Source organism: Antedon bifida, chromosome 10, assembly GCF_963402885.1.
Source record: "Antedon bifida chromosome 10, ecAntBifi1.1, whole genome shotgun sequence".
Lineage (NCBI taxonomy): Eukaryota > Metazoa > Echinodermata > Crinoidea > Comatulida > Antedonidae > Antedon > Antedon bifida.
Window position 1 is genome coordinate 5,556,107 of NC_136235.1, and position 16,893 is coordinate 5,572,999.

The 16,893-nt window shown below is 32.1% G+C and overlaps 2 protein-coding genes across 2 annotated transcripts in view; both read right to left on the reverse strand.

The window, feature by feature from the left end:
- Positions 1-1,990, reverse strand: part of LOC144854199 (vacuolar protein sorting-associated protein 33B-like) — a 38,142-nt gene extending 36,152 nt beyond the window's left edge. The window contains exons 1-4 of the mRNA XM_078712114.1: positions 1,902-1,990; positions 1,388-1,468; positions 763-824; positions 308-357 (exon numbers count right to left, since the gene is read on the reverse strand). Coding sequence (XP_078568240.1) covers positions 308-357; positions 763-824; positions 1,388-1,468; positions 1,902-1,988 — 280 coding nt within the window. The 5' untranslated portion in view covers positions 1,989-1,990. The remainder of the gene's footprint in view (positions 1-307; positions 358-762; positions 825-1,387; positions 1,469-1,901) is intronic.
- A 5,419-nt stretch (positions 1,991-7,409) lies between these two features.
- Positions 7,410-16,603, reverse strand: LOC144854202 (putative ammonium transporter 2). The gene is made up of 6 exons (XM_078712116.1): positions 15,858-16,603; positions 13,214-13,285; positions 10,738-10,797; positions 9,340-9,416; positions 8,326-8,538; positions 7,410-8,095 (listed from the first exon to the last, which is right to left on the reverse strand). Exons 1-6 carry the CDS (start codon positions 16,568-16,570, stop codon positions 7,419-7,421), a joined length of 1,812 nt encoding a protein of 603 aa, XP_078568242.1. The 5' UTR covers positions 16,571-16,603; the 3' UTR covers positions 7,410-7,418.
- Positions 16,604-16,893: the final 290 nt, after the last annotated feature.

The window sequence follows — 16,893 nt, forward strand, 5'->3', positions numbered from 1 at the left end:
TTTTAAATTGTAAAATGTATTTTTTTTTTACCACTAAAGAGCTATTGTACCAGAAGTGATGTTAACTACAATGTTAATTAAATATATGTAGTATAATTATTCAATCCATACATTTTTGTTTTTGTTATTTTAGAATTCTATATTCTATTATACTGTAAATTAACATAACTTCCATGTATTTTATGTGCATTGTTTGTTTCCTCAAGTGGTGACCTTACAATTGGTTGGTGGAATAATAAAAAAAGAAAAATTCTTTTATAATTTTTTATTTATATTTTCACTTAAAAAAAAAAAAATGTTTTATTACCTGCAATCACTTTCATATTTTCAGCTGTCGGACGACAAATGTACATCCTTCTGCAAAAACAGGATATTTTTATTGCATCAGACGACATAAAACAACGTTAAAAATTCAAGACAGTGGCAGGCTTAACTCAAGTAAACAGAACAAAGAATACAGTGTATTAAAAAGTCAATGCTGGGACTATACCCGGAGATATGCCTGTTTGTGAAATCAGACATAGGATGGACGAAAGGACGAGGATATACTGTAATTATTAAAATGCTATTCTACTGAAACTTCGATAGGTACAAGAAAGACATTTGAAGAATAATCACAACAAAACATTTTAGTAATATTTTCATGTTGAATTTATTTCATATTTGTTTAAATCACATTTATACAATATACAGAACATTTGACTTGATACAGAAACTTTTAAGGAAAAAAAATGTTTTTCTTTTAACTTAGATTTTACTTACTGTCCAGAGTCCGTTTTTGGTGAATTTAGTTCTAATTTGAATATTTTGCTGGCACCATGGTTCTGCAAAGATAAAAATTGTAGCCATAATTCATCAAGCATTTTCATTAGTTACTAGCCTCTCTAGTAAACTTGTTTCCAAACTGACCACTGAACTGTCCATATATTTTATATATTGATTTTTTATTTATTTTCTCAGCCAACAGTGAACTCAAGATCCACCATTTACAAGTCTAAAGCTCTGTTTACACTATCAAACTATAGTTTGACAAAAAAAGTGTGTGCCCAAATATGGTAGTGATATGCCCAAATGTGGTAGTGATATGACATCGTGTCCATATGGGTACATCACATTTTTTTGTCACATAAACTTTGTTAGTGTAGACAGAGCTTGACACAGTCAAACATCAAACAATGATAAAATAAATACAAATTCGACTACAGTAAGCCACTAATAATATTAGTTATAAAAATTATTACAATTTGTTTTTTGCCGAATAAAAACAAGTAGTAAAATTTGCAATACTGTACACTGATTTATATACACTATAATTATTATTATACTAGGCCTATACAAACCTTACTATCTTTACTATAAAATACATATAAAATAATATAAATTGTACCCGTAAAAGCTGAGCACCTGCAATCCTATCAAGTATCTTCATAAGTTTTGGTTCAATCACCAAATCCTTACTATCCGGCATCTAAGAAAACATTTAGTTGTAATAATAAATATCAAAATAAAGATAAAACAGGCCAGATAGAGGCAGTGTATATAGTCAGTAGGCCTACTAACTAGGCCTACTAGTGTGTATAAGCATATATGACATCGTAATTGCTATTTATTATCTATAGGCCTAGGCCTAAAATAATTATTTAAAATTTAATTTTTTAAATGTTATAAAACATGACACCTAAAGTCGGAGGTTGTGCAATACAGCTAGGCCTAGGCTATAAATCAGGGCGAAACGACCTGTACATATGTGTGTGTCCTGGATGAATCCTCCAGCATTGCAACAAGCTATCATTCATACAAAACAGGGAGGGCCTAGGCCTAGCTAGGCGTACCTGCAACAGTCACCTGGAAATTAATAGCATAGTAACAATAACAAACTCATTATTTGGTGAATTACTTACAGATTCAAGAGTGCGAATAAGTTCATCTCTGGCCAAAACTTTCAGTTGATTAAAATCAAGATCTCCTTCTGACGATATCGCCGCCATGTTTTTGTTTAGTTTAAATTTAACTATGGGACGCCGTTAGTGCAGTAAAAAAAAAATATTTTGGCTTAATAATTATGAAGAAAATTTCAAATCATTTGCCATTTTTATACTTAAATATAAGAGTTTGTTTACATGTATTTAGTCCCTTTATAGCCATTTCTCTTTAAAAACACCAAATAATCATATAGTAATATATAATTAGTAGGCCCTTTTCATATAGGTCAAATGTTAAGCCCTCCTACAGATTGGAGTCACCGCTTTTGCTTCTTCAATTTTAGTATATATTTTATAATCAAACTGTCATTGATACTTGGCACACTTCGTTGGAAATTTCCATTACATCGGCCTAAGTGATAGGCCTACATACAATAACTAAAACGACGAAATGTAATGAATTTGATCTATGATAGAAGGTCGATAATTATTTTCTAGTAGAACATTGTACTATTAGTTCAATGACCATACTTTCAATGGATCAAGCGATAATTAATTTTTGTTGGATCCATCATATTATTTCAGAATACAATAGGTTATATGGACAAAATGGAATCTCGAAATGGCGACGTTGAAAGGAGAGACTTTGAATCGAAGCGATCCTGGCCATGATACAGGCTTCATACGTGCCGCGCCACATAGACACTGAATTACAGACTTGGCCTATGATACTGGGAAAAGTATAGATAAAGTACTGAGAATCGGCTAAATATAGATGAAGAATAAAACTCTAAAATCATTTTGTGGTTCAATTCCTCTTGTTACATACTAAAGTATCGATTATTGGTATCTAATTAGTAGTCAATGTTATTTTATATTTATATATTAATATATTGTATATATCCTTTTATAGTTTTAGCTGTTTAGTTTTTTTAGGTCTTCAACCTTGTACATGCTTTTAGCTTTTTGTTGTTGATCCTTTTCATCTTTTATGCATTTTTATCTTTGACATGTTTTAACATTTTTATGTTTTTTTTTATGAATAAAATGAATAAAATTTAAATTTAAATTTAGTAATAATAGTGCCATTTTTTAAAATTTAAATATATACTGTATATATTTATAACGTATTTTTTATGCCAGTTATGTTATTTCATTACTACAGTAACAAAATTTATGTTATTTTTAGATTCTCTGTATTTTGTCACGTCTCAATTTGTCCAAGATGATGTTATACTTTCATTATAGTCAATAGTATATGTTACTTACACATACAATGGTGTAACTTGTATAGCTTGTGTAACGTTTGTAAAATAATAATCAACATATTTTATGGATTTGTTCTTCCATATAACAATCATCATCATTACCATCATCACAATCATCGTCGTCATCATCATCATCACCATCATCACAATCATTGTCGTCGTCATCATCATCACCACCACCATCACCATCACGACCACCACCATCACCACCATCATCACCATCACCATCACCATCATCAGCATCACCATTACCATCACCATTACCATCACCATCATCATCATCACCACCATCATCACCATCACCATCATCATCATCAGCATCACCATTACCATCACCATTACCATCACCATCACCATCACCATCACCATCACCATTACCATCACCATTATCATCATCATAACCATCACCACCATCATCATCACCACCATCATCACCATCACCATCACCACTTTTATCATCATCATCATAACCATCACCACCATCATCATCATCATCACCATCACCACTTTTATCATCATCATTACCATCATCATCACCATCACCACTTTTATCATCATCATCACCATCTCCACCATCACCATCTCCACCATCATCATCACCACCATCATCACCATCATCATCAACATTATCATCATCACCATCATCACCATCACCATTAAAATCGTCATTATCACCATCATCACTATCATCATCACCATCATCACCATCACCATTAAAATCGTCATTATCACCATCATCACCATCATCACTATCATCATCGCCATCACCTTGCAACATACACTGGCAATCGAAGGGAAAATCAGTTCCTTATGCACTAATGCACATTGTGTTATGAGAGATGTTGGTTGTATAATTTAAGCTACAATATTGCAACATTCAATGTGTATTATACAATTTTACAAAGCATAATAATTAATTTATTTAACAACAGTAAAAAGAAGTATTGCAATAAATGAGTTATAATATATTATATACTGTACAGAATATTACACAAGCAAATCTGGGAACTTTAAATTATATTTTTCTTATAATATTACTTTTTATCTATATGTTAATTATGATATTATTTGTCAAAAATCCATGTATACCTTAGTGGTAAACGTGACAATAATGTTTATCTTATTTTACTCTTCTTATAACATAGAGGCCTAATCGATCGTTTCGAACATTTAATATACTAGAGGGGGAGCGAGCGTGTAGACGATGGTTCTCGGAATGATAATGACTCGGGTAAAAGTTTTAGATGGACATTCTGGCCTGCAGGCTTACCATTATTTAAATACTTTTTATATTCGTAAAACTAAACCTATTCACTAACCTGTTTCACAGTGTCTTAGATAATTAATTTACGTAAAGTGCTTATTGTAGATATAAAAAGTGGTAAAAAAGAATAACAAATGCTTGGTAAATTGTAGATAACAGTCCGATGAAATCTACTAAAAATAGTATAATTGTGTTATAAATATAATACAATACTGTGTGTATAAATGTGGATAGGCGTTTATTAGAAGGTATTTGGATGGGGGGGGGGGGAGGGGAGTGGCGATACTTATTTTAAGTGATGTTTTATTGAGGAGGTGTTCCGGGCATTTATTCAAATAAATACCATCCTAATTGGTATAATTAATACATTATTCCGCGACACAGTGAGCCGTTTTGGCCTAAGAAGGAAGACGTTTTAGACGGCTTGCAACATGGGCAGAAGTATCACAGGGTCCTGACGGGACACAGATATCGCACAGTATACATAAAGTCCTGGCAGCTTACTCAACAACTCAGCTATCGGGGTTTCATTCGATTTCAAACAAAAGACATCAATGACATCAATTCTCTCGATGTCATTTTATATAATTATTTCCCACAATTTACTCCTATGTTTTATGAATATATTTAATTTTATCTTTATGTAATTACTATACCTTCACACGCGCGGTCCGAAAACAAACAAAAAACCAAAATGGCTATCGCCACCAAACACCAACGGCCAACTTAGTTGAAACAGGGAGTTGTTTTACAACTCCCTGGTTGAAACCAACCATGCAGGGAACTTGCAAGGTGATTGACACACCTTACCGTGAACCCGGAAATTACTTCTACCGCGCGTAGAGTTAACATTTACCGATTGAAATCAGAACATTTCTTATAAAACCCTTTATAATATCTTCCTAAGATAGAAATATGGAAAAATAGCGTCGAACTGAACACTAATGTTATCAAATCTACGTTTCGCGGTACATCTGAGATAGATAAGGTAGGAGATTTGTACCGAAGTTTTTGCATTGTGCTCGCCTATGTCAGAATTAACCATAATTTATATATAGATTCAGGTATTCCGACACAGAGCAGCTAAAGTATTGATGGGCCTATTATAATCATTTATATTAAAAGCACCTACTCGTATCGACGTTGATTATCAACATTATTATTGATGGCGTTACAATATTGTTTGATTATATTTTATGTATACGTTAATCATATTAAACACGTTTGCAATTTAACTCAGTAATGGAGATTAACTAGGTAGTTAGTTATTTAGTCAATCGATCCATTATATAAGCTTAAAACCTAATCGATCCATTATATAAGCTTAAAGATGTATTGTCCCTTGAAACACACAAAAATGAAGGTCAAAATATTCTAAATTTAAATTGGCCATATCAAAGTAATATTACATTTATTCACTTGAAGTCGAAAATTCGAGCCAAAAACAATAAGTTTACGTAATTAACAGGTAAATTGATTTGATTACATTTCGTCTGGAAAATGGTCGCGAGCGAAAGTAAACAAAGATTTCAAACCACGAGTACGCATTATGCATATGCTAATTAGGATTGTTTACAACTCGTCACGGTTGAGAAGGTATTTTCACACAGATCGTGAGGAAGTTTAACGATTATGCATACAGAGTAGCCAAACAAGCGCGTTGCATTATGAGGTATGTTTTGATCGAAAACTTTGACTGGAAGTCAAAGTTATTTTTTTAACAAAAAAACGTCTGTATTTCAGTTAAATGATTTTTTTTTCAACACATTTTTGGTGATAGTTAATAACTATTATGATACTTCAAAATGACCCACCTTTTTTCGAAATCTGTTATTTTTTATTTTTTTGGAATTAGTCAAAGGGACAATACATCTTCAAAGCTTAATCGATCAACTATGAGCTTAATCGATCCATCATATAACTTAAAGCTTATTCGGTTCATATAAGATTAAAAAGCTTAATCGGTTGATTATAAACTTAATCGATCCATTATAAGCTTAAAGCCTAATCGATCCATTATTAATCGATTCATTAGGCTAGCGCTAATCGATTCATTATTATATATTTTGCTAAATTTTGATTAATTACTTATTCATTCAGATTAAAGTTGATTAATCATATTAGCTTATAGTTAATCAATCTATTAGATTAGCTTAGTTAATCGATTCATTATCATTTTACGTTAATCGATTAATTAGATTAGCTTAAATTATCGATTAATTAGAAGCTTAGGCCTAAATATAATCAATTAATTTTAATTGAAGTAAACGATCCATTATTAATAAAAAATACGATGATAAAATATTATTATTAACTCTTGTTTGTTAAAATTTAAATTAGGATAAACAAACGCTCGTTTTAATAAGAAACAAACCCACGTATTGATTCCACCCTTAATTAATTAATCAGTCAAAATTCAAAGAAATAGGGGACCATGATGACGTCACTAAAATTGGCGCGTTGGGTATAGACTGTACAAAACAGATTTAAAGTTTTAAAAGGTAGGTAAAAAACGTGTAAAACCATACATAGCCGAGTTACAATCATAATCAGACATTTTATGAACTAACAACGTAAGTAAAAGAGCGTCTTTTTCTAACTAACCAGAGTGACAGACATACAGTAATTCAAAATCTAATTGAGTACTAGTAAGTCTATTACATTTTGAAAAACATCTGGTGCTGATGGTATAACTAATCAGCATTTTAATTACTTATAAATAAATTAAATGATTGATTGATAAATGATGATTTGTTGTCTTTAGTTATTCATAATGTAAACATGACTATGAGATATTGTCTGGCCATTTTAAAGTACAGTACTTTAACTTGTATTAATAAATGTGTACCTCTGTTAACATCTTTAGCCTTCTTAAATTCGCTGCACTTGTTCAAGTATTTAATATTTGTTGTCAGACGTGACAGAGGTACTTTTCAGGATCCAGCCACCAGATTATCAAAATGGTTACATGCCGACCCCTGAATCATTACTGCCATTCGATCGACCAATACTATCATTTCTATTGAGTGCATTTTGATTAATGCTTATGTCCTCAGTAACCAATTGATCATTATCTCTCAAGATCCCATCAATTGTAAAAATTTCTTCTTTAATTGAAGCATGAACGTTTTCTAAAACAACGTCCTCGGGACTGAGAACGTCTTCTGCTGTATCGTCGTGTGATTTGCTCTTTGGATGTCTGTGCCTACTCCCCGACATCTGACGGGACAACCGCGATGATCGTCGAAGAGAAACCGATCGAGTGAATCCTAAAGCTGATTTACGTCGCCCGTAACAATATTCTGAGACATCGTTGTCAATAGCTGAACCACCAAAATGAAGTTGTTTCACTATTTCTTTAAGTTCTTTAAAATAGTTATCGTCGCCAAATTTGTTTACAACACATACCAAATTTCCTTGTTCGTCTCGTAATATACCAGTTCTTCTATCGTAAGAGCCTCGTATGGAATGCTCTGTCAAATCTGCGCCAAGGATTTCCTCGTGTTTCGACATGCGCAGACCAATTGTTATATCAAGAAATTTAAGTAATATAAAAGAACAGCTAGCGCTCCATGCGCATATTGCCACACACCCTAGAGCCTGGATACCAAGTAGTTTAAACCCTCCACCAGACAACAGTCCTACAATACAATAAATATATACAGGTTAATGGTTTTAAATTTATAACGCGCAAAAAGTCTCGAAGCATTGTGACAACATGTGAAAAAGAGGAATAATAGTAGTTGTTTCCTTTTTATCTAGAATAGTGTTTTAAATGACCTATTATTTTACAATTAATAATTTATTTAACTTCTTAAAACCAAAACACAGTATTAAGAGAAAGAAAAAAGAAATATTAAATGTAACATACCATCGTGTCTTATTAGGTTGCCTTCAGTATCAATACGCCCAAACACGCCAACAGCTAACATGCTCCAAATTGCGCTCATACCATGAACCGGAAATACACCAACAGGGTCATCTATTTTGAGTTTTTCCATTAAAACTGATCCACAACATGCAATCAGTGCTCCGACAGCTCCAATAATGATACCCTCATAAGGCCGACACAATGCACAAAACGCTAACATTTTATATAAAACATAAATATTAAAACCTTCATACACTGTTGTTAAGATACAAAATTATCATAACAAATATCATACCTTTATTCACTTTATTCAATTATATACTATTAGTAATTTATGAAATATCACCTGTATCTTACAGTTAATACTTCAATTATTAATGTGAGAATGACTAAAAATAACCCAAAAATCGAACAATATAACGACAGATAATATCATTTGTAATATACGATAGATCGACTGGTAATTAACGTCTCGATTTAATCAAGCAACATAGAAGATTAGCTTTGTTATTCGTACTCCTTTATTAAAACAAACACAATACAGGTTATTATTGTATTCCGATATTAATTGGATATCTTAAACCAATTGGTTGTTCGAATTCGTTATTATAATGTAGCTTTGTCGTAAGGAATGAAAAATATAATGAATTACTATCCATAAAACACCAGTGGAGACAGTGGAGTGGGTGCGGCGGAGGATTTCAGAGCTTAAACATTGGAAATTATGAACCTCTGAAATTAACACAATGTTCTATATTTCGCATATTTTCCGAAAACTTGTCGGAATCCCGAGTCTTAGGCTCGCCAATAAACGAAAAACTATCGGTACGTCTCAACAATTATGACTCTCGGCAAGACTCTTGCGGAAACCATGTCACGTAGGCCTAATGACAATCGGGGCTATCAAGTAATCAATACTTTTCTTACCAAATACAAATATCAAGACTCCCTCTTATGTTACGTAAATTAAGGCATAGATATGACAATCGGGCTCTAGACAGAAACTCGTCTTACCTGTTACGGATACCAGGGCTCCCAATACACCATTGATAATGTATGACACATCAAACTTCCTCCTTTTAGATATATAGCTGGAATACAAACAACAATAGTATAAATGAAATAAACATTTATATTAAGGATTTGTGTGATAATCTGATGATCTTGAGTGTGATACGCATCAGCATTCATGAACAAGAAGATTTTATCGACAATTATTGATAATCTAGATATAATAGTAATACATACAACCCCTTCAACTCCACAGGTACAAACACTCTTTATTTAACCTTCGTTACAAGATGTGTTGTTTTCTGTAGAGATGCAATTAACATTGTATAATATGTTTAATTGACAACAGACGTGACACACTATTTAGATGACTGTCAATAGTCGGTTAAGATCTACCTAGATACATTTGCAGATTTGGATGGATTTGAATTCGGTAAAGTATTAATTTCTGGCCAAATGGGTATCACCAGCAGCATTTTTAGTCGCATGAAACCGCGACTCTACAGCTCACTATGTCGGTCGATTGGTCGGTCGGTCGGTAAACACTAACTCAAATTTGCGCACGCGACTGCAGCCATGTATGACCTTGTTGATTAACCCTAAAAACTAGTTGCAGCATCTTCAATGTTACGATGGAAATAACACGAGTTGATCTATAGTATAAATTGATTCTGACATTGCGTAATGGAGTTCCCGTATCGTAAAACAATGTGCAAGTTGTTTCAAAGGGTTGAATTGTTGGAATATAAATGAAAAGGTTTGGAATCAAAGCAAGCAATCTCATTAACCATTGTTGTCTACGTTACACGTAATCTGGTACAAGGCGCGCCCAACATTATAGTAACTAGCGGTGCTATAATGATTAAAATACCGCAATCTCTCTATTTATCAAGGTATAATTGCAGCCTGATGATTGTGTTTGAATTAAAAGATGATCGATTAACATTTAACGAAAGATTGATTTTCTAGTTTCGAATTTCACCTTTAAAAGCAGCTTTAGGCTAATTGTTATGTAGAAATGGAGGAAGTCAGTAAGATTGATGAATCTTCCATTGAAAGCTATTATGACTGAGGAGTTTAAATCGACTGGACTTCAAAGCTATTGTGTTAGATGAATATAGGTTAAAGTAGGCTCTATTGGCAGATATTGGATATAATTAGCCCATAGCATTATCACGTTATTCCTTCAATTTAGTAGGCCTACTTGGTAAGACCATGGAGGTATTTTATACCTCCATGGTAAGACTAAGGAGGAGGTTGTCTGCAGACACGATACTGCATGAGACTGTTAAGCCTACAAAATAGTTTTATACTATATAGGCCTATAGGCTACCATCAAAGTATAAATTCGGATTGAAAAGTGAGGGTTTTTTAAAATAGAAAGATAAACATTATATTTACCTAAGCAATATACCAGTGGTACCACCAGCAACAGATGACGTAATAGTAGCAACAGCTGATCTGCAATCATAGAATTAGAGTTAATTATAATTATCATGATTATAAACGCATTGCATAATCGTATCAAACATAACTCATAAGAGTTCCAATTTTCTTTTGTATTGACTTGAACCGAGCGATCTGTGCATGGACATTATTTTACAGGTTCATGTTCTATGCTTACACACAGGGTGAGTTAAATGCCTATTTTATCGACATTCATCGCTCGTTTTTGTTCATTATGTCACCGAATAACTGTGTAATAATATACAGATATTGCCTGCTTAGAGGTGAAATATAAGATTTGACATCCCCGAGGGAATGATATTATGTTCGAGGGAATATATATTTGATACAATTTATTACTGTTGTGAATACACACTATTTTATGCGTTTTTAATTTCGTTTGAACTATTCAAGGTTACCTCATAAATTTCGATTATAAATATTCGAACGATGAATTATGACAAAAAATTAATACAAAATGACAATTCATTACAAAACAACAAAATATTTTCTTTATGACAATTATAGATTTTTTTTTACTTTTGAAATTTATAATACACGGTAGTTTTTTTTCTCTTTTGTGGTGTAATCTACCACATTTATTCGTTCATCATAATTATTACAAATACATATTGACATATTACTCTCTTTTTTTTTCCATTATTTTCTTGAATTTAGGATACTCAAGTTCATAGTAAATAAAAGTAACAATGCATAAATAATGTTTACAATACAGTGTAGTATATACATCGGTATATCTAAAATGGCTATATAAAATATCTCATCAGGAGGTGGGAACACCATGAATGATTAATAAAAAGTATCTTATATATTGTAAATATATGAATGTACATAAAAAACTAGCACCATTTGCATTGCAGATTTTTTTTCACTTTTGTTGTGTAACATAAACTGAATATATTTAAAATTAATTCATGCAATATAATTATGCTACATTGTATGGTAAAATAAATATAATAAAACATATTTAAATCAAACCTACGGCAGTCATATCAACTACATTAGATTTAAAGACCACCCATGGATTTTGACAAAACGGATTTTTAATTCATTATATATTTTTATTTTATAAATAGAATAGGTAGCGATGGTATATAATTGGTTTTTTGTACAATTTCCACTGCCAAGAATGAGCTCTTTAAAAGAGCTTTTACTACCATCAATATTTTTAAAAATTTTATCTATATTTCTCCATAAATTCTTGTTACCTGGACATTCAAAGAACATGTGTTTTTCATCGTCAAAGGCATCACAATTATTGCATTTACTAGTACTCTTAATATTCCACATATATAATCGACTATTGGTAGGAATAGTTCGATTCAACAATTTATAATTAAATTGTGCATATTTTTTGCTTTTTTCATTTAATACTTTTTGTTTCCAAACTTCTGGCCATTTCATTGTAATTTTAAAGACATTCTCCCATTTACGTATACATTGAGGAGGAATAAAAATGCTGTCGACAAAGTATAAATATGCATCTTTTGTGGTCGTTCCTAAAATTGTATCGATTACGTCACATTTTGTAACCATATTATTTACCTGTTTATTGTTTTTCTTAATTACATTTATCCACATTTTTGGAATTGCCTCAACAAGTGTAGTGTATTCACTAATCCAATTTCTTTTTATACCCAAATTATTCTTTATTTCACTTGGGTTTAATAAACGATTAAAGGAAACAACGTGTTTCACTTTTGTTTTTGTTTTTTTTCACGGTAGTACACGTTTACATCGCTAGATAGTATGAATGTTGGTCGATATGCATATGAAATCATATTTAAAACATTTATCACTGCAGGTTGTGCTGTTTATAGCATGGACCTATAGGTATGTTTTGGGGGATATGCAGTAGAAGGGTATTTTATTATTTAACAGTTTTTTTTATAGTAACATGTAATGTAAATACTCAAATAAACGCATGTCATGATGATGATCAATTGTTGGAAATGACATGAAGACGAATGCTTTCGTAATGTGGAATAAATCGGATTCATCATCAAAAAGTTTCGAGACGCGAGGTTGAAAGCGCGCGACATGTGTCCAATTGCGTAGCGATCCTGAGAACGAAGTGTTTAAAGCTTCCGCAAGTTTTGGTGGGATTTTTTTTCGTTTTTTTAGTTGTGACTTTTTTTTTATTAAAAGAAGAAATAAACAAGTTAATATATGTGACTCAACTTCTTAACGTCTTAACATTTTGTTTTATATGATCCGAAGAACGTGATCAAAAAATGATTGTGTTTTTACAACAAAATTAACACACGATAAAAGTTAATTTATTTTCCATAGTTGCTTCTGAGCTTTTCTTGTCCAAGTGTCCTCGACAAACGCATTATAAGATAATAAGACATTGATTATTTGTTATTAAAGTAATTTGAATTTGCTAAGTTGCAATAAAAACACTCACCTTGCGGCAAATTCCCAACGATAGTCGGTTATACCGTACGTACTGCCACAATTAAACCCCAGCCAACCCCACCTATAAATTTAAAAAAAAATTATAATCTGCTAATTATGTTCATAACATAAAGAATCTATAGCTGAATTGTAATTGGAAAAGCGCTCTATAAAAAAAAATATCTATTTATTCTATTTTAAATTTAATTAGGCCATGGTAAATGAGGGTATACTATTTCACATTCAGTACCATCATTTATGACAAACAGAATATAGATCAACGTTGTAAGAACCAACATGGAAACATTGTCAAGATCAAGTAAATAAAACAATAATAATATTTAAAATCTACTAAAAAACCCAAAATTAAAAGAATAAACGAAGACACCAAGATTAAAAGATGGAAATGGATTGGCCATGTATTGAGAATGGAAACCAATCGTCAGTCTATGACATGGAAACCAGAAGGCATGAGAAGAGTCGGACGGCCCAAAATAACATGGCGGAGGACAGTGGAAGAGAGAGAATGCTTAAGATGAAGGGCATGGAACGAAGCAAACCAATTGCCGCTGATAGAACCAACTGGCAAACTGGCCACTGTAGCCTTATGGTGCACGAAGTCCGAAGAGGTAGGGTAAGGTAATATTTAAAAACGTCTTTAAATTTGAAATAATGTTATTAATAATATAATTATTATTATAGGTATATTAAAATAGAATAATGTCAAAAATGTATTCATATGAGAATTAACATTTACGGAAAAAAGAACGGAATTATGTGTTTAACTGCCCTAAAGTAAGTAGGCTTAATTTAAAACGAAGATAAGGCACCCAAATCTGCAGTTGTCACTAAAGAGCAATTTGTGAACCTACTGAAAGAGATAACGTGTATTAAAAGTACACTATCTAATACAGGTAAACTCGTTCTAGATGACTTGCGATAGTCGGCTAGGCTCTATTTAGTGACAGCTGCAGAATCTGCTGGATAAGAAGATAAAAACTAGATGAAAAGAATTAAAATAGAAACAAATATAGATCAATACACCTATCAGTCGATTCTCGATAGTAGTGAAGGCATATTTATTCTGTTTCACTGCGATCACTGGTTTGATACTTGATCAGATTATTGTGGAATACAATATTTCACTTTTAAAGAAATATAGGATTAATTATGTATTTTTTAACAAAATAGCTTGAATCAAATAGATGAAAAACGAGACATGAATCAGAGATTACTTCTTTGAACAAAAAGGAGGTTAGGCCTATCAAGTAATAATAATAATATATATATATATAACGTATGGAAGAATAACAAAAACAATCGCTAATAGCATATTTAACACAGAAAAGATATATCGCTCAGTCATAACATGCCGTAATAATGTTTTTATAATAACTAAAAGGCAATAAAATCGATATTTTCTTGTCATTGTGTCATTGCGACATCATGAACATTCACATAATTGTTTCTTCTTCATTCCCACACCTTTTAATCTTCGGAATTATAAGAATTTGTTATAAATAGTCACTATGACAACAATTAACCGTGTATCATCGGACGGGTTTAGGAGTAATTATATTTTGTAAATGCATCCATTTAATGATTACTTATTTTGAACAGAAAAGGTCATCTAATATTGATAGCAATCAAATGTCATCAATGAAAGCAAAAGGATTATTCTTAGAACAATAATGGTGATTTTTATCATTTTAACTACCGTAACTTTTAATCTAGAAGTTGGTTTTCTTGTTTTTGTTTTTAATTGTATTTTATCTGTATTTTATTTTAACTGGAAACGCTTTTACTTTCAAAAACATAATGTGTGTTTGACGAAATAATGAATGAAGGAAAGAATGAACAAATGAATGAATGAATACACTGAATCTTTCTATATACGTCTTTCAAATTTTCTTTCAGAGGAAATGTTGGTGAATCTTTATTTCGTAATCTAAAATGTGTTTTGGCAGTTTATATCTATTTAAAGCTCTGTCTACACTATCAAACAAGTTAACAAAAAAGTGTAATGTGCGCCCAAATATGGTAGCCCTACTGGTAGACTGATCACTCTGAATCAAAACACTAAACATTGCCGACAATCATTTGTTTATAATTATATTCATGTATTTAATAGCAAATTTCTTTGTTGTTGTATTTATATCAAATGTAAATCAACCAACCAAATTTAATTTGTACCTTGTTGTATAAATGACAATAAATACTATAGTATCGTGATATGCCCAAATATAGTAGTGATATGACATCATCATGTCCATGGGCACATCACTTATTTTTGTCACATAAAGTTTGATAGTGTAGACAGAGCATCAAACTAGGCATAGGGCCTACTATTCTGGACGAAACAACAAGATCAAGGAATATTGTATTTGTTTATTAAAAGCAACAAATATCCTATTCATCATGTTTATGAAACTGTATAATGTTAAAATGTGTGTGCAATTAAGAAGTTTGCCTGTCAAATTAGTAATTATATGTGATACAAGTATAACAATATGATGACACATTATTATGGAAATAATACCGTTTTAAACTAATTTACATAGAAATTAATAAAAAAGCTTCAAATTATATGATTCTTTTATAGTAAATTCATATGTATTAGGCGTAATATACTCTATTATAAATAATAAACTCACCATAGCATAAACATTCCAAGAATTGCATTGGTAGGGGACCCCATGTTTTTAACATCGCTGGAGTCTGCGTCAAATCTACCGATTCTCGGTTTAAGCATCAGTGTAGAAACTAAACCTGTCACCCCTCCAACCAAATGAACTGCGCCAGCCCCAGCTATATCTACAGCTCCCATCGACTTCAGCCACCCTGTTTCGGCCCAGAACCACCGAGCAGGAAAGCAATAAACCAATGTGTTAAGAAACGAAAACACGATATATGCTTCCAGTTTCGTGCGCTCTGCAAGCGAGCCACTAACAATAGTCGTTGCCGTAGTTGCAAACGACGCTTGAAAGAAAAAGTGCGCGAAAAGGTGTCCCAGTGTTTCGTCGTCCATATCTGCATCCACAAAAAAATATCCAACTCCCACGAACGAGTTACTTCCTTTAGAAACACCAAAACATAATCCGTATCCGAACATCCAGTAAGAAATTCCACCAAATAATACATCAACTGCATTTTTTACCATAATATTAACTTCATTTTTTTGAGAAACGGAACCAGATTCCAAAAGACCAAAACCAGATTGCATTGTAAATATGATGAACGCACTTGTAAGAGTCCACGTTGCGTCATCCCACGTGCTAGTTGGGAAACCATATATTGGCGCTTCTGTCGTGGTATTTCCGTAAGTTGTACCCAGTGAGTCGTCCGATCCAGTAGAACTAGTATCCATTATATAGGCCTGTGATGAAATGGTAATAATATGTCACTCCCAAACACGTTGATTCCTGGTAAGAAAGAACAAGTTCATTTGAATAATCTAGCCATTAACCCGGCAATATGTAGTCACTAAATTAAGTCAGATTTACACGAAGTTTTTCCAAAAAGGAAATTAACTAAATTTAAGAATCTTTCAAATTCAAACCTTATTCGAACATCGCTTTTGGAATAGTGGTACACGTACAAGACGTTCTAACATTAACAATAATATGATACAAATTCATATGACGCTTATTGACTGTGGTTTATTTGTTTGTTTGCCTTTTTTTGGAGGGA